Source organism: Salminus brasiliensis, chromosome 19 (genome assembly GCF_030463535.1).
Source record: "Salminus brasiliensis chromosome 19, fSalBra1.hap2, whole genome shotgun sequence".
Taxonomy (NCBI): Eukaryota; Metazoa; Chordata; class Actinopteri; order Characiformes; family Bryconidae; genus Salminus; species Salminus brasiliensis.
This window is the reverse complement of record NC_132896.1, coordinates 5,990,911-6,008,957: the sequence shown is the minus strand read 5'-3', so window position 1 is coordinate 6,008,957 and position 18,047 is coordinate 5,990,911. Positions and strand designations below refer to the sequence as shown.

The 18,047-nt window shown below is 41.3% G+C and overlaps 2 protein-coding genes across 2 annotated transcripts; both read left to right on the top strand.

Moving 5' to 3' along the window:
• Nucleotides 1–5,735, top strand: LOC140541205 (cytochrome P450 2D3-like). Its single transcript, XM_072663762.1, has 9 exons — nucleotides 1–178; nucleotides 563–725; nucleotides 1,247–1,399; nucleotides 1,506–1,663; nucleotides 1,811–1,984; nucleotides 2,864–3,002; nucleotides 3,128–3,315; nucleotides 3,409–3,550; nucleotides 4,602–5,735. The coding sequence occupies exons 1-9, from the start codon at nucleotides 20–22 to the stop codon at nucleotides 4,760–4,762; spliced, it is 1,437 nt and encodes a 478-aa protein (XP_072519863.1). The 5' UTR covers nucleotides 1–19; the 3' UTR covers nucleotides 4,763–5,735.
• Nucleotides 5,736–9,784: 4,049 nt separating this feature from the next.
• Nucleotides 9,785–16,629, top strand: LOC140541206 (cytochrome P450 2D9-like). The gene is made up of 9 exons (XM_072663763.1): nucleotides 9,785–9,946; nucleotides 11,228–11,390; nucleotides 11,555–11,707; nucleotides 11,798–11,958; nucleotides 12,107–12,280; nucleotides 12,409–12,547; nucleotides 14,351–14,538; nucleotides 16,108–16,249; nucleotides 16,451–16,629. The coding sequence occupies exons 1-9, from the start codon at nucleotides 9,785–9,787 to the stop codon at nucleotides 16,627–16,629; spliced, it is 1,461 nt and encodes a 486-aa protein (XP_072519864.1).
• The last annotated feature ends 1,418 nt before the right edge of the window (nucleotides 16,630–18,047 follow it).

Below are 18,047 nucleotides of genomic sequence, written 5' to 3'. Positions count from 1 at the left end.
CAGCACCACTGCAGACACAATGCTGAGCTGGGTCCTGGTTTGGATTTTTATTTACCTCTTTTACTTCTTCATCAGGATCCAGAGGCCCAAGAACTTTCCTCCTGGACCCCGACCATGGCCCATATTCGGGAACTTGTTTGAGCTGAATATGGTCAATCCTCTGAAGGACTTTGAGAGGGTACAGTACTGTGTTTCCTTCATTCTGGACTAATCAAAACACAATATTTATATTGATTCATTTAACATTCAGGAGAATGTAATGATGCACATTAGAGTTGAGGGCAGTATGAGGGGGAAACGCTGGCCTCTAAAGACAGACCTCCAACTATGTGTGTACTGTTTCTTGTTTACCAGAGCAGAACATTTGGTAAGGTGTGGGGTGGTTATAAATGTCAAATGAGGCATACAATATCAGCCTCAGCTCATCAGCCTAAATATTTACCTCAAAATGATTGTAAACCAAAATACCATGAGTATTAATCACATACACATCTGTGACATCTGCAACTGTGACCTTTTTGTGATCATATCTCTTCTTAAATGGTGTTTTCTATGTCTTTAGTTGGCCAGGCGCTATGGGAACGTTTACAGTGTGTATTTGGGAGGAAGACCAGCAGTGGTTCTCACTGGTTTGAAGGCTATGAAGGAAGCTCTTGTTACTAAAGGAGCAGACTTTTCAGGACGCCCAGATAACCTCATACAAAGCCATCTAACTCAAATGAAAGGTAAAGTCTATCTGAAACAGTAGTTCAAACCTCTCTGTACAACTGTGGTCAATCAACGTTGTTCTTATACTTGCACTATATGGACAAAAGTATTGGGACACCTGCTCATTCACTGTTACTTCTGGAAATCAAGAAGATTAAAAAAAGGTTGAAGTATCTGTCTCTGTATCACACTCAACTCCTCAGCTCATCCCAAAAGTATTGGATGGAGCACCATCCATCAATCCAGAGATCACAGTTCTTCCACTGCTCCACAGCTCAATGCTGGGGGGCTTTATACCCCTCTAGCCCACACCTGGCATAAGGCAACATTTCTCTACAGATAGTAGAGGAGCTGTGTGAGTGCACATCTGTGTCACAATGGGTGCAACTTAAAGTAGCTGAATGCATTTATTAGAAGGGGTGTCCACAAACATTTGGACATATAGTGTACATACCAGTGATCCTTTGGTCATAACAATGCAGCAAATGGCAGCTGAAGGTTAAAGCGTGGAGTTATTTATACGAGTCAAATGTGACAGGGGTTGTAATGCTGGACTACGGTCCTGCATGGAGGGAGCATCGGCGCTTTTCCCTCACCACCCTCAGGAACTTTGGCATGGGGAAGCGCTCTATGGAGGACAGGATTCTGGCAGAGCTCGACCATCTTGTTGAACGCTTGGAGAAAACAGCTGGTATTACCACTCAGAATTATGCAATCATATTTTCTGAATTCAGTTCAGTCGAGATGATTTGAGATGAACGACTGCGTTTCTTAATGATTTACATTTGTCTGTGCAGGCTTTGTGAATCCTCAGACTATGTTCCATGAATCTGCATCAAATGTCATCTACCTGGTTTTATATGGCATTCGCTATGAGTACGAAGATAAAACCCTCCAGGACTATATCACCCTGTTTGCTGAAACTGCAAAGACTGGTGGTGGAGCTTGGGGAATGGTGGGGTATTAAATTATTATGCATAAAAATTCTGACTTCATATTGTGGAGCTGCGTTTATGAGCAAGTTGATTTTGTAGCAAGTTCCAACAGATCTGGATAAAACATCACTTTATTTGTATAACAGTTAAAATGTCGTTTCCAACAGTTATACGACATGGTTCCTATGGTGAGATCGCTTCCCCTTCCCTTCAGGAAGGCCTTCAAACATTTTGAGGAAATCAAAAAAATGATAGCAACCATGGTTGAAAAACACAGGAAAACAAGAGTCCCAGGGGAGCCTGAAAGCTTTGTCGACTGCTATCTTGATGAGCTGGAAAAGGTATGAGTATTTTAACTTGTGATTAATTACAGAATATTGTTGTTATTAACGGCATTCAACTTTGACACTATTAATAAATGAAAACATAAATATAATAATAGCACAAAAAGTAAGAAAATTTGCTAAATTTGCTAAATTAGTTCTAGGCTTCTTGGCAATCAATGGTGTACCGTTGGAAAGCCTGTTGATTTCCCTTTTAAATGGTGCCACATTTGTAAGGGACATGCAGTTGTGGGATCTGAGTATTTGGGTTACGCCCATGAAAAATTTGCCAAGTCTGCTCTGCCAGTGCCAATCAGCTCATTCTGTCATTGACTCGCGTGAGGTTTGGTGGACTGGATGATTGAAGTTTGAAGAAACAAGACATATTGGCAATTTAACAATGTATTTATTTAACAAACAGGAGCCTTAATAGTGTGTGGAAGAACCATACACAGCCACAACAGCCTGGCACCTCCTCCTCATGCTGGTCACTACAGCATCCCATTCTTCAACCAACATTTGTTGCAAGTCAGCCAACGTGGTTGTGTTGGTCCCTCTGGCACGAACAGCACGCCCAAGCTGGTTCCACAAGGGTTCAATGGGGTTGAGGTCAGGACTGCTGGCAGGCCATTCCATCCTCGCTACTCCCAAATTCTGGAGGTAGTCTATGATCAACCCCGCTCTGTGGGGGTGAGCGTTGCCATCTTGGAGGATAAAGTTCGGTTCCAGATTAATATGAGATTGCTGCTGGTTGCAGTTTATATATAGTTTATCTATATATATATATTGAAGAGAATGTTTCCTTCATCGCAATGTACCACATCCTCACTAGAGAGCATTTTGAAAGAAAAACACTTTTTGAAAACACTTTTTTAGATGATGTTTTCTGTTCAGTAGAAAGGAAATAATGGAACCTACTTCAATGATGCCGACCTTGTGAGGACCATCATGGACCTGCAAGGGGGTGGGACAGAAACCTCTTCCAACACCCTCCTAACAGCGTTCCTGTACCTCATGAAACACACAGACATACAAGGTTTGAACTATAAGATCATCCAGTGCACTATTAAACACTATTAAAAATCCTCATACTGTTTCTTCCATTGCTTGGTTGATCTCCTGACCACATGGGATCATTTTCCCTCTGTCTTATGTTTGTAGAGAGATGTCAGCAGGAGATTGATGAGGTTCTGGAGGGTAAAGCTAATGTATCTTTTGAGGACAGACACAACATGCCGTACACCAATGCTGTTCTCCATGAGTGTCAGCGCATTGCCAGTGCCTTGCCCTTGAGCGTACCCCACTGCACCACCAATGATACTGATCTGATGGGCTACAGCATCCCAAAGGTGAAGATTCCCCTCCTTCCCTTTTGTTTTACATCATTTGAACTCTTTATAGACTTTATAGATTTTTAATTTCCATTGTTGTCTTTGAACCAGGGTACTCTCATCATCCCCAACCTTCACTCAGTACTGTACGAGGAAGGCCAGTGGAAGTTTCCTCATGAGTTCAACCCAGCCAACTTCTTGAGTGAGCAGGGCCAGTTTGAGAAGCCTGAGGCCTTTGTTCCCTTTTCTATTGGTGAGTGAGTTCTGAACAGGGTCAGTTAACAGTGGAAATCCTTGAAACCTCTCATGTTGATGCTCTACTGACTGTAATGTAGAGAGTAGCATGTATGAAGCATGTCTTTTAGTGGTGGCTCAAAGTGTGAATTACACCATTCTCACCTGTAGGGGGAGCCCAGGAGCATGAAAGGCTAATTCACAATAATACTGTTTTCTCCGTTTTGACCAATTTGCTCCTCAGTTTGGCTCGCCAACTACTCAACCCATACATATTCTCCCCCTATCACATACGTGCAATGCTCCTAACATTGGGAGGATGCAGACCAACACATTCCTCCTCCGACATTGCCTCTCTTTCCAAACTGCCACTGACACACTCAGAGAAAAGCTGTATGCATTGGCTGGTACGCTAGTGCCGGCCTGTGATGTGGGCAGAAACCCAATTTCTGTGGTGCCATCTACCCAATTGTGCTCTCTCAGGGCTCTGGGGCTGCCAATTGCTAGCAGCATGACCGGGATTCAATTAAATTCTCAAATTGTAATGAAGGAAAAGCTTTTACCAATCCAGGAAACCAGGGTCTGGATTCACAAGAGTGTCTTTAGTGAAATTCTTCTTGTATCAGTTTTTTCCCCAATTATTTAAAAGACAAAAATAAGATAAGATTCATTATTCTATGAAATATTTATTCTTTTTTTTTCATTTTTAACCTTATGATCACCTTACACTTGTCTTAGACTGTGAGAGGTCAGAAAGTCAGCCTCTAAAATGATCAAAAGATGCTCTCCAACAACTTTATCTGAATATTGAACATTGTTTATAAGCTGTGAATTACAGCACAAAAGTCTATGTTACAATTTGCCTAAATAACGACGAGTGTCTTAGTAAAATATTTATATATTTAAAATATTTCTTTTTTTTTTGCAGAATTGCATTTAAGAACATTCTTATGAACTTTGTAATGTTTATCTTAGGATCCTTCATCATTTTGTCTTAGGAAAGTCTTTGTGAATCCAGTCCCAGCTGCTAAATGAACAAATCGTACTGATGTGTGTTTTCATGTCCACAGGACCCCGTATGTGTCTTGGTGAAAGTCTGGCTCGCATGGAGCTCTTCCTCATTTTCGTCACCCTCCTGCGCCGCTTCCAGTTCTTCTGGCCTGAAGATGCAGGAGAACCGGACTTCACCCCTGTGTTTGGAGTCATACTCTCACCCACTCTTGACTCTTGACCAGATTGGAGAACTGCTACTACACACCTCTGTCAACTTACAAATGGATATGTACACACAAATTTGTTGGTACCACTCGGTTAATGAAAGAAAAATCTACAATGGTCACATTGTTATCAAGAAATAACTTGAATCTGACAAAAGTAATAATAAAAATTAATGAAAATTAACCAATGAAATTAACCAATGCTTTTCAACCATGCTTTAACAGAAATATAAAAAAAATAAACTCATGAAACAGGCCTGGACAGGAATGATGGTACCCTTAACTTAATATTTTGTTTCACAATCAAACAATTCCTGTAACTGTCAATGAGACTTCTGCACCTCTCAGCAGGAATTTTGGCCCACTCCTCATGAGCAAATCGCTCCAGTCTCAGGTTTGAAAGGTGCCTTTTCCAAACGGCATGTTTCAGCTCCTTCCAAAGATGCTCAATAGGATTTAGGTCAGGGCTCATAGAAGCCCACTTTAGAATAGTCCAATGTTTTCCTCTTATCCATTCTTGGGTGTTGGGTGTGTTGCAAGACCCTTGACCTGCGACTGAGACCAAGCTTTCTGACACTGGGCAGCACATTTTCTCTCTAGAATCCCTTGATAGTCTTGAGATTTCCTTGTACCCTGCACAGATTCAAGACACCCTGTGCCAGATGCAGCAAAGCAGCCCCAGAACATAACAGAGCCTCCTCCATGTTTCACAGTAGGGACAGTGTTCTTTTCTTGATATGCTTAATTTTTCCGTCTGTGAACATAGAGCTGATGTGCCTTGGCCAGTCTTTCGTTTTAGTGCACAACAGGGCACGCTAACAGCTTTTCCCCCAGAGCTGTAGCGCTCTTTATTCTATTTATTGTTTAGTGGACTTTTCTCTCTTAGTGTAATACTTGTTAACAGTCTGTGTGCTTGTGTCATACTTGTGTTACGCTCCAAAATTATTAGCTATTTGTTGAGCAGAAAAAAGAATATTTTTTTTATTAGAAATAATATTATTATTTCAGAATGATAAGTGTTATAAGTGTTTATAGTTAGTGTTTAGTTTTTTTACATCTAAGATTTATTTCTATGAAAACATGAAGATGAGAATTTCTTAATAAAAGCAGACAATTCTGCAAATTTCTGTCAGGCCAACCATTTTTCATTTTTATCTACTATAATCCCATTCTTGACTGATTTATTTGGTAATTGAGATTTTATGTTTAAAAAGAAATAAAGACGTGGGCTGATCCTGCTGAAGAAGCGATTTTAACGTTCAACTGAAATAAAAATAATAAAACTATAAGAGCTTAATTTAAACATACATACCTGCTGCTGTCTATCTCAATATTCCATAAATCCATAAAGCAGCCTGACATTATATGTTTTTAATTACAATACTCTGTAATCCATCATCATACGCAGTGTCTTTTGTTTTTTTTTACAGATTCTCATAAATATGTTTACAAATAGGAAAAGAATTATGAATGAATCTTTGCAACAGACAAATCCGATTCCACTGAAAAAAATCTTGTCCAGTCCTATCTACAGTAGGCTAGTCTAATCATTGAAAAAAGGTCAATAGAGGTCAGGACAATTGAGATTTTGTTTAAAATGGATCATTTGTTTTTAGGTTTTCCCAGTCTGCCCTGCGAGCCTCCTGTGCCGACCCCAGCGCCACTCTCTTTATTAGACCCAGGTATTTTCAAATCCTAGTCACATTCCTGGGTAATACGTCCATTCGAAGAACCTTTTAACCAGGCAAAACACAATTGAAGCATCTTTGCTCAACCATTGTCTTCACTTATGAACCCTTGAAGAGACCCCTTTTTTAAAGAGTGCAGACATGTTAGCTCTGAGACAAAGCTCTTTAATGTATGATAGGTTGTAGAAGTAAGTGTATAGAATCAGTATACGAGGCAGGCAGGTGTTGTCTAAGTAATTGTATTTAGTGCAGTCCTACAGGACAGCCAGAACAGAGCCTGGGTCAGTACACACACTTTCAAATATATCAAAGGCATGTCCATAATAAAAAACCTGAATAATCACAAGACGAGGCCTGCAGCCAAGAACTCCAGTAATACCACAGCATGTTTAAACTGGTGCACCCTGCAACCCAGCAACCCTGGAGTTTTAAAAGAGCCCTAATGAGTCAGTGGATGAACTGTAGTTGAGTCTTGTGATCAAACGAGGGCCAGAGCTAGGAGGGACTTACTTGTGAGCCAGGAGGAGGAGAGGTCAGAAGAGGCAAAGTGAATAAAAAGTGCCCCTAATAGAGAGAAACGTTTTGACAGTAAAATACTACAGAAATTGATGAAAACATCCTGCAATTTAGGAGTATGGGTGGCAGGCAGAATGGTCAGAAGTAGCTAAGAGATCTCATCAGTGGATGTGAATGAGAGAGACTGAGGTTGGGTGGGGAAGGGCAGTGTGTCACTGAAGGTGTAGTAGGTGGGAGATATAGGCTACTTTGTGCATATGCTGTTGGTATTATCCAAGTTTTAAGTCAAATCCTGTGAAATCCTGGGACATGAGCTTGGAGAGGAGTGGATCTGGGAGTGGGTCTGAAGTGAGCTTGGAGGGACGTGGGTTTAAAGTAAGCTTGGAGGGAAGTACGTCTGGGGAGTGGGTCTGAGTTGAGCTTGAAGGGAAGTGGGGCTGGGGAGTGGGTCTGAAGTGAGCTTGGAAAGAAATGGGTCTGGGGAGTGGGTCTGGAGAGTGGGTCTGGGAGTGGGTCTGAAGTGAGCTTGGAAGGAAGTGGGTCTGGGGAGTGGGTCTGGAGAGTGGGTCTGGGAGTGGGTCTGAGTTGAGCTTGAAGGGAAGTGGGTCTGAATTGCGCTTGGAGGGAAGTGGGGCTGGGGAGTGGGTCTAGGATGCTAGATATTACTGTTAAGCCTTCCAGGCTACCTGATGACCCCTGTCAAGAGCTTGAAATGCAGTGGGTGATTAAAGTATGGATAAAGGGGAGGGGCTGAGTCCTATGTGTATGTATTAGCTGTAGTATTGTAATTGTTTTCATAATTTTGGTCTGACTACTTGGTGGTTGAGACAGTGGACCACAAATATAGTATTATACTGTGTTTCTGAATTCGGGGCTTAACTCTGCAAAGTACTAATCGAGGGAAGTGCCTAGCTGATGGGGGTCATCCATAAACAAATCCAGGAATACAATGTAATACTATTGTCCATTGTCTCAACCACAGAGTAATCAGACCTATATTCTAAAACAAAATGAGAACAACATGAGAGCAACAAACCTGCACATATTACTGTATGTATTGGTGTAGAGTACTTTGCTCTAATATTGTAATGGCCTAACCCATCCCCTTCTGTGCTTCTGTACGTAACTGTTTTGCTGAATTAGGCCCAGGACACCTCCAAAGGCTCATCAATAAGGTCTGGTGTTCCAGACCCACTCCATCCTCCGACCTCACTTCATGGGATCTCACAGGACTCACCACCATGAAAACACTTTCCCAACAGCATATGCACAAAGCAGCCAATTTCTCCCACCATGCTGCCCCTTAAGTCACACACACTGCCCTTCCCCACTCAACCTCAGCCCTACTTATCCACAACCACTGACTAGATCTTCAGCTACCTCTGTCAATTCCTTCATGGCTGTCCTCATGCCTGCCACCCACGCCCTCTCACCTCAGCCACCAAATCTGCATGCCCAGCTCCATCAATTTCATCTTCAAATGGAACTGTTCACTTTATCTATAGTTGCTTTCAGAGTAGTTAATGTAATTACTGCAAAGCAACGTGGAACCTGAAGTTTGGTACCTGTATCTGCTAACATCTTCCAACCTTGTGCACTGGGCAGGTCATTAACCTCTGGTCGCTTCTCATCGAATGCAAAAACTAATCGAATCCTAAAAACCTAAGTACCTGATTATGCCTCCATGTGTAGCGACTTTGAGACAGGCTAACCTTACATGCTGTTTTGACGCGCCATTCCCAGCACAGAAAGACACTTTGTGAAAGCAGAGAGAACTCTAATGAACTCTAATGACGTAGAATGGAGCAGATAAAAATGAACCAATTGTCATGGGTAATGCGTAATGCCTAGCGTGGGCTAGATAAGCTCTAGATAAGCTCTTTTGAATATCCTTGATTTTGGAAGAAACAATAAAGGAGCAGGTGTCCCAATACTTTTGTCCATGTAGTGTAGAACAGTTGACTTTTCTCTTTGATTAATAGAGATAGAGATAAAACAGTGGAACAGAGGACATGGAAAAAAAACATCATATGTGTAATAGGCCACCACAGCCACCCTTCCAGTCCATAAAAAGACACACTAGCAATCTCAAAGCTGTCAACAGTCTTGAATTATTTAGCATGTCTTGTGGAGTCCCACAGGGTTCTACTGTAGGACCCCTGAAACTAAAGTGTTTAAATATGAAGGCAATGTCAAGTTCTAAGAGTGAAATGAAGTGTGGGAGTACATACAGGGTCTAAGGGGATAAATAATAGTCAGCAGATTCACCAGATGGTTGTGGGGGATTGACAGGCGAGACATCTAAACGGCTACTCGCTAATCCCAGTTTAAGATCCGAGGCTTGTCAAAATATGGATAAACAGTAACTGTTGGGTCCACTTGTAGATGTGTACCATACTGTCCCTAATCACATTTGTTAAAACCATTTATCTCAGCAATAGGAGATCACAGATCCTACTAGAACAGATGCAGAACATGTGAACATGAATCCAGTAAAAAGGAACAAGAGCTTCTCATTCTGAAGAAAGTAGTGAGATCTTGTCGGTGAGCTAGTCTGAAGAACAGAGCTCCAAGGAGTTGAATGTGATATATGGTATTGCATGACCGGTTCCCTTTAGGAAGCATTAGAATGTGCGTGATTTGACTATCTGAAAATGGCGCATGTGAACAGAGACTGAAGCCACAAACTGCTAGATCTCAAACCACTCCACCAGCCGCCCTCATGTCAATGATTGAACTGCTCTTACACATGTCTCCACTTGATAAGATATGGCTGTTTACTGAAGGAGTTTGTGGTAAATCCAAAGAGAGAACACCACCACAACAGACACCATGCTGGGGTTTTTCGCTCTGGTTTGGATTTTAATCTGCCTCCTCTTCCTCTTCATCAAGCTCCAGAGGCCCAAGAACTTCCCTCCTGGACCGCAGCCTGTGCCTATATTGGGGAACCTGTTTCAGCTTAACATTACCAATCCTCTGAAGGACTTTGAGAGGGTACGGTACCATGTCCCTACAATATTTGTGTACATACGTTATTTAACACCTGCAATAATGAATAGTGAGGTAAACATTGGAGCGGAGGAGCAGCGGCTTTATCTGGAAAATAGTGGTTATAAAATATTAGTGGTGTTTCCCATAAACATGATTCATTTGGAAAAGCTTGTAAACTGTGTGTTGACTGCATACTGCATGACTTCTGCAGTGGGAAACGCTCTAGTGTCATTTTTTATTGGGTCAGATGTTGCTTGTTTGTTTTATCTGTGTTCCAACTATCTGATTTTATTGTAAATCAAATATCTACTCGGACTTATCTACTCAGATTATTTTCTATGGCATCAGTAAATAATGAGAGCTGAACTGACATACTATGAACCTCAAACACGGTTTTGTCCTCCTTCTAAAGAAGGTCTAGCATAACCAGAGCAGAGCTGTCAAATTCCAAAACTCCAAAACTGTCATATAACAGTCTTGACTCATTATATTCACATCCTCACAATGTACATAAATGCAGCTCACAAGGGAATGTCCTAGTCAAAGCTGTAAAGCTGTGAATAATTATAAAAACAAATATATATAAAACAAAAAATTATTTAATTTAATATGAAAAAATAATGAATAAAACATTGAAAATAAATGCAACAGTGACTTATTGTGAGATTATGTTGTTGTTGATACTGGGCAAGCAGCTCATCACCTCATCAAGACTCTGCTTGTGATGGGAATACAGGTTGCTACATGGACCAGGCCTTTTTCTGTGCCAGTGTCCGCAGAATGGGAGCTTTAACTCAGGGAGCTCACTCGTGATCTCATTATTCTGAAGGAAATTCAGCATCCAGCAGCATAACACAGTAAAACACTATGGGACGGTACAGACAGGACACTGATATTGATGCAGATACACATACTAATGCAAGGCTAAATGCTCACCTCAGCTTTGAGAAGACCACAAAATTACCCAGTCAGACTCAGGTATTATCATTACGGTGTTTTTGTTACAGTGTTAAACCTACATCATCATCGTGGGTTCTGTAAGCTGCCACCAGTGTTGTAAAACAGCCAGTAGTTTTCCCCACAAGCCCTCCATCGAATGAAAATCAGCTTGTTTCTAATGGACTAAATAAATAGACTGAATAGACTTGAATCATTGTGTCTAAGCATTTTTTGCTCCAACCAACGCTTACCACTTATACATCAGATAGCGACTTAAAATACAGGTAAATCTAAATGCATTCTTTGCCACCTATAAAAGTCTGTATATATATTTTTTGTCTTCAGTTTGCTGAGCGCTATGGGAACGTTTACAGCCTGTATATTGGAGGAAGACCAGCTGTGGTTCTTACTGGTTTGAAGGCTGTGAAGGAAGCTCTGGTGAACAAGGCTGCAGACTTTTCAGGGCGTCCACGCGACATGCTATTCAACCATATAACGGAAGGGAAAGGTAATGAAAGGTGTCATGTTTTAGAGATTCCTATGGTTGATTGTTGTTATCGCTGAAATATCCTGGGGGTCTTCATATAACCAGCCCAAAATAAGATGACAAATGGTTGAGCTTGAGGTTAAAGCACTTTAAAACATGATACTAATATGAGTTAAACATGGCAGGTATTGTTTTTCTTGATTACGGCCCTCTTTGGAAGGAGCATCGGCGCTTTTCCCTTATGACGCTGAGGAACTTTGGACTGGGAAAACAGTCAATGGAGGACAGGATTCTGGGAGAGATCGAACATCTAGTTGCACGCTTGGAGAAAAGCATTGGTATGTCATAAGTGATGGAAATATCCTATAATTGGAGTAAAATTTCAGCATATCTGAGATTAATTCAAAATTTTACACATGTCTGTCTAGGAGGCTTCATGAATCCTGACACTTTGTTCCATGAAGCTGCGTCGAATATCATCTACTTGGTTTTGTTTGGCATCCGCTATGAGTATGGGGACGAAACCCTGAAGCAGTATGTCACTAGCTTTGTTGAATCTACGAAGATTGCCAATGGACCCTGGGGAATGGTGGGACATTATGTTATTTCTCCCTCAAATATGGGTTCAGTGTTGATGCAAAACTGTTAGAAATGTCATGTTTTAAAGCAATACTGGCAATAAACCAGCAGCCAGTTGCATTAACTCTGAGGGTAATGCACTTCTTTCTTTCCTCCAGATATATGATACCCTTCCTATCTTGAGAGGGCTGCCTCTTCCCTTCAGGAAGGCTCTACAACATTTTGAGACTGTGAAAAATATCAATGAAAACATGGTCAACAAACACAAGCCAACAAGAGTCCCAGGAGAACCAAAAAACTTTGTCGACTGCTATCTGGATGAGATGGATAAGGTGTGTTTGTGTGTGTGTGTGTGTGTGTGTGTGTGTGTTTTGAGTGTGAAGCTTTTCACTGTAATAATTGATAAAGTCTGTGGTCTCTCTTATCAGAAGATTACCAGAAGATGTGTTTTGTTCAGCAGAAAGGAAATGATGAGACCTCCTTTAGTGAAGAACAACTTGTGAGATCCATCATGGACCTCCATGCTGCTGGGACAGATACCACCTCCAACACCCTCCGGACAGCATTCCTGTACCTCATGACACACCCAGACATTCAAGGTTTGAACAGTTTATTAGAAGTGGTCAGCTCTGCCTCTGGATCTTCATGGTAGAAACAGAGAGACCAAAGATCAATGAAAATCTGGTTTGCCAATGAAAAGACTGCACTGGCATTGTAGATGTGCACTCTGCTGGCCAAAAGCTTGAGAATATTCTCAGTTGTTATGGTTAGGTGTACAGTAGGAATGCACCGAAATGAACATTTTTGGCCAAAACCGAAATCAAACAAAATGAAACATTTGGCCGAATTCTGAATACCAAACACATTTTTCACAGGTTTTCATTAATTTTGCCACTTTTTTCCCCAATGCATAAATCAAACGTCTGCAAATGGCCATTCTTAAGACATTGTCTGACACTTTCATGGTCTGAGGCTTCCATATAGCCTTGCTCCATGCTGATTGCGATTTGATCAAAAATGTAATTTGTTCGATATAAATGATTCAATCAAATTTTTTTTTATTCAGTCACACTGAGTGCTTTTGTTTTGCCAGTTTCAACCAAATAACAGCAGCTGCCGAATATTCACAGCATCCCTAGTGTGACGTATTAGAATTTGTTAGAGGTGTGAAGTTCGTTAAACCCCAATGAATTGTAGGAGGGACCTCAGTGATGCTCAACAAAAGGTCTGAGGCACTTAGAGAGATCATATAAACGCTAGATATCGTCGCTGTCACGCAAAAACCTTGTATCTCCCAACTATAAAGGAAAAGACAATCTTATTTTGGAGCATTTCTATTGGTCTGCTCATCATGACACCATCCAACATCCAGAGTCAAATCATGTCAAAAATGTTTGTCCTACACTGATCAGCCATAACATTATCACAACTGGCAGGTGGATAACGCTGATTATCTTCATCTACAGTGGCATTGGTCAAGGGGTGGATATATTAGGCAGCAAGTGAACAGTCAGTTTTTGAAGGTGAACCTGAGCCACTCTGAAAAGAGCTAAACTGCGATTGCTAGATGATTTGGTCAGAACATCTTTTAAACGGAAGACAGATCTTGTGGGGTGTTTCGGGTCTGCAGTGGTCAGTACCTACCAACAACAAAAATCAAAGAATGGAGAATCTGTAAACCAGCAACAGGGTCATGGGTATCTAAGGCTCAATGATGTGATCCATGGAGGCCCAACCTCACTTACAGGACTTGGAGGAGGATCTGCTGCTAACATCTTAGTGCTAGATACCACAGGACACCTTCAGGGATCTTGTGGAGTCTATGCCCTCATGAATAGTCAGATCCAAATCTAATGAGAATTGGATCTGACTCTAATTGAAAAAGGTGTGAGTTTGGGGCAGAGTGTATAGTAATGTGAAAGAGAGGCCTCAGAGGTCTTGTGGAGTCTATGCCTTGAATGGTCAGATCTGTTGTGGCAACACAAGGGTGACCTACTCAGTATTAAGCAGGAGGTATTAATGTTATGGCTGATTGTTGTGCGTGAAGGATACTATAAAAAGGATACGACTGAGTTAAAGGGAGGAGGCAGGGTGGTGGTCGGTGTGGACAGTTTGTAATGGAACAAAGAAGATAAAGGTGGGATAAAGTTTCTTTATAGGCTGTTAGATTATAAGGAGGAGGAGCTTTAGGCTTATTCCTCCTTCCGAAATTCCCATATCTTATAATTACACATTTTTGTGGGGAGGGCAGGGGCAGGGAAGGGCTCCTCATAGGAATACCCAAATTAAAATACTGAATCTAGTAGCTTTTAGGCATATCATACTGTACAGTATGACCTGCACAAATTGCTTGTTTGTTTTTTGAAGAAAAGGTTGAGAAGCCCTCTGACTTATCTTTCTAGAGAGATGTCAGCAGGAGATTGATGAGGTTCTGGAGGGTAAAGCTCAAGCGTCTTTTGAAGACAGACACAACATGCCATATACACAGGCTGTGATCCACGAGTCTCAGCGAGTGGCCAAAACAGTCCCCTTGAGCGTGCCACACTGCACCACCAATGATACTGAACTGATGGGCTTCAGCATCCCTAAGGTGAGGATTTCCCTCTTTTTCTGATTTGAATATTTTAGTAAGAAGTATCTTACTGAGTTCAGGTTGTAAGGAGAAAATTCCAAAATTCAATACTTCCATTTTTAAAAAAGTACAAAAATATCAATATACATACACTCAGTATATTCAGCATAAAACCACACCCAACCCCAAACCATCCCCATGAGCAGGGGGCGCTGCCTGGGATTTTGGGTCCCATTAAAGATATTGTGGTCAGCAAAGATATATACAATACCACCATTTAAAAAAAATATATACATTTTAAATGCACATTTTTTAAATGCACTGGAAAAAAACCAAACAACCACACCCATGAGCAGGGGGGCCTGCCTGGGATTGTGGGCCCCATGAAAAGATATTACACTGGTCCCAACAACTCAAACAATCCTGCCAAAATACTCAAGCAATACATTTTCTAGGGCCCATGTCAGTTGCAGGCCCTTAGAATCGTCCTAACTTCCTCACCCCATACGGCACCCCTGCCTATGCGTGCTACCTCATCACTGACTAAGCATGTAGATAGACTGTTGAACTTGACCACAATTATTTTTTGGAGAAACCAAAGGAATCCAGAACTTTTACAGAAGTTCATCTTTTAGTATATTCCTAATTCTGTCTAGACTGATGTGTTTGTTGTTGATGTGTTAGTGCAAACCACTGTCTTAACAAATGCACATCTACCCCTTTTCGAATATGGAGAATGCAGTGATTAAGCCATTGGAAATGAGTTGCTGCTGATCTTAAGCCCTATTCAGACAGGATTCATTTTACATGGGGAGGAGTGGTAATGTAATGCACAGAGCATGGCATGTCAGTCGTCATATTCTGTCACAGCTTTTCTTAAGTAAGGAGTTCAGGTTGTATGGCCAGAAAATAAGCCAAAAGCTTGCTTCTGTGTAGCGCAACCTGCAGCCTAATCGCGTGTTATGAACATGGTTATCATCATGAGGTGATGCTATCTCTGCCATTACACCACATTACCCACATTAAAGATTCCTATCCAAAATTTGTAAAGTTTAGGACTGAGAGCATACCAATGAAAAAGAGAGACCTCAGTTAATCGACATTTGTCACACAGAGGTGAAATATATAAAAAACAAAATGCATGTAGGTTCGGTGAAGTGCAGACCGTGCTCACTTGGCTGAGGCAAGGAAGGGGAAACTCAAGAAATATAGGCTGGAGTTCTGGAGGGCTTTGAGCTGAATTTTTGTCATGAGAAGAAGGGGGGAAAGGAGCGGTTTTATAGTGTGTCCTTCTCTGGCCCTTCTCCCAAACCTTTGGTTATTACAAAACTCCTTTAAGCAGTGCTTAGCATGAACAGTTCAGGTGTGGATTATTCCAAACAGGTAGGATTGGGCATTTCAACACCCAGTTCTTCTTCCCTTGCATTTTTTATTGTCTCCTGAGGGGATGGTGGGAGGGTTAAAGCTCTGGATTTCAGTCTCCTTAATTATTGCCTTTCATCACTTAAGCCACATGCTAATATATATATATATATATATATATATATATAACTTTTATTCATTTCTTTGACTTACTTTCTGAACTAGGATACTCTCGTCTTCCCAAACCTTGCATCAGTACTGAATGAAGAAGGCCAGTGGAAGTTTCCTCACGAGTTCAATCCAGCTAACTTCCTAAATGAGCAGGGCCAGTTCGAGAAGCCTGAGGCCTTCCTGCCCTTTTCTGTTGGTGAGAGATCAGAACAGTGTCAATAAACAGTAAAACAGCTTTTCTAAAGCCTATTAATATTAATATTAGTATTAATATTAGTATTAATATTAGTGCATACCTTTGTGTACCTTTCAATCCAGTCTAGGACAAGACTGTGGATATGTTTAGAGCCCTGATTAACTTACAAGGCATTCTGATGTGTGTTTTCCTTGTCCGCAGGGCCTCGTATGTGTCTTGGAGAAGGTCTGGCTCGCATGGAGCTCTTCCTCATCCTGGTCACTCTGCTGCGCCGCTTCCAGTTTTTCTGGCCTGAAGATGCAGGAGAACCAGACTTCACTCCTATATTTGGAATAACAGTCACACCCAAACCCTACAGGATGGGAATCCGGCGGAGATAGACTGCTAGAGTAATGCAATTATCATTTAAGTCCACAATCCAAGGTCCTTAAAAGAGTACAGGCCAATGTTAGACCAAATCCAGAACCACATATCACAACAACTTCCAGGGAACGTTCCAGAAGTCAGGTAGCTGAGCAGACCTGAAAAAAGTCCTAAAGATTGACCTCTCCACCTGCTTCACCCACAGATAATATCTTCCTCCAACCCCAAAAAATCCAATTCAAAACTGTATTGCACATACACTATATGGACAAAAGTATTGGGACACCTGTCCATTAATGGCTTCTTCTGAAAGCAATGTTTTTTTTAAAAAAAGAGTTGATCCTGCTTTTGTTGGAGTATCTGTCTCTACTGTCCAAGAAAGAAGGCTTTCTACTAGATTTTGCAGGAGCATTGCTGTGAGGATTTGATTGTATTCAGCGACAAGAATGATAGTGAGGTCAGGATGTTGGATGATGATCACCATATTGCCCCAACCCCAAAAGTTCCCAAAAGTATTGGATGGAGCACCAACCATCATTCCAGAGAACACACTTTTTGTGCCAAGTTGAAATGTGCTGTTTGTGTGTTTAAGTTGTTTGTCAGGACAAAAGCCTGAAATTACTGACTTAGTGACTGTTGTCCCACTGTTCTCTGTTCTGTACCAACATCAACAAACATATCTTATCACACGCTCAGCATCTCCAGCCTGGCTCATAATGGAAGCCAAGGTACACATTGTCAACAGCACAGTGATTTGATCTGTCTTTCAGTTGTAAAAATAAATAAATAAATAAATGTGAATTTCCCCACTGCGGGACTAATAAAGGACTATCTTATCTTATGTTATCTTAAATAAATAAATAAATAAATAAATAAATACAGGCTTTAAGATCTCTGTTTTGTTTTGTGCTGCAACACCCGTGGAGTGGTTTTCACAGGACATTTTGAGATCCTATGCAGAAAGGCAGACCTAATTTAATTCCCTTGCCATTAAAATGGTCAGATCTGCTTTGGAATTCTCTTAACAGCCTTTGCCAATAGAGTGGGACTTTCTGGAGAAGCTTTATGTGTCTAAGGTCACCATTAAAAGCCTTTAATACATGGATACATCAACTAACAGAATGAATTTTATAGGACAAAAAGTGTTGGGAGGGGGGTGCATTCAGCGACAAGGGCGTTAGTGAGATTAGTGATGTTGGATGATCACCACCCCACCTCATCCCCATCCCCTCAAATCATCCAAAAAAACAATAGATTGAAACCATCCATCATTCCAGAGAGTAGAATAGGGGGGCTTTATAACCCCCCCCCCCAGCCTAGTCACACACCTAGCCTTAGGCATGGTGCCCATAGGTCCATGTTTATCTTATCCAGAGAGTCCTATTCTAATGGCAATACTTCTGTACAGTGACTAGACAAGCTGTGTATGTGTGTG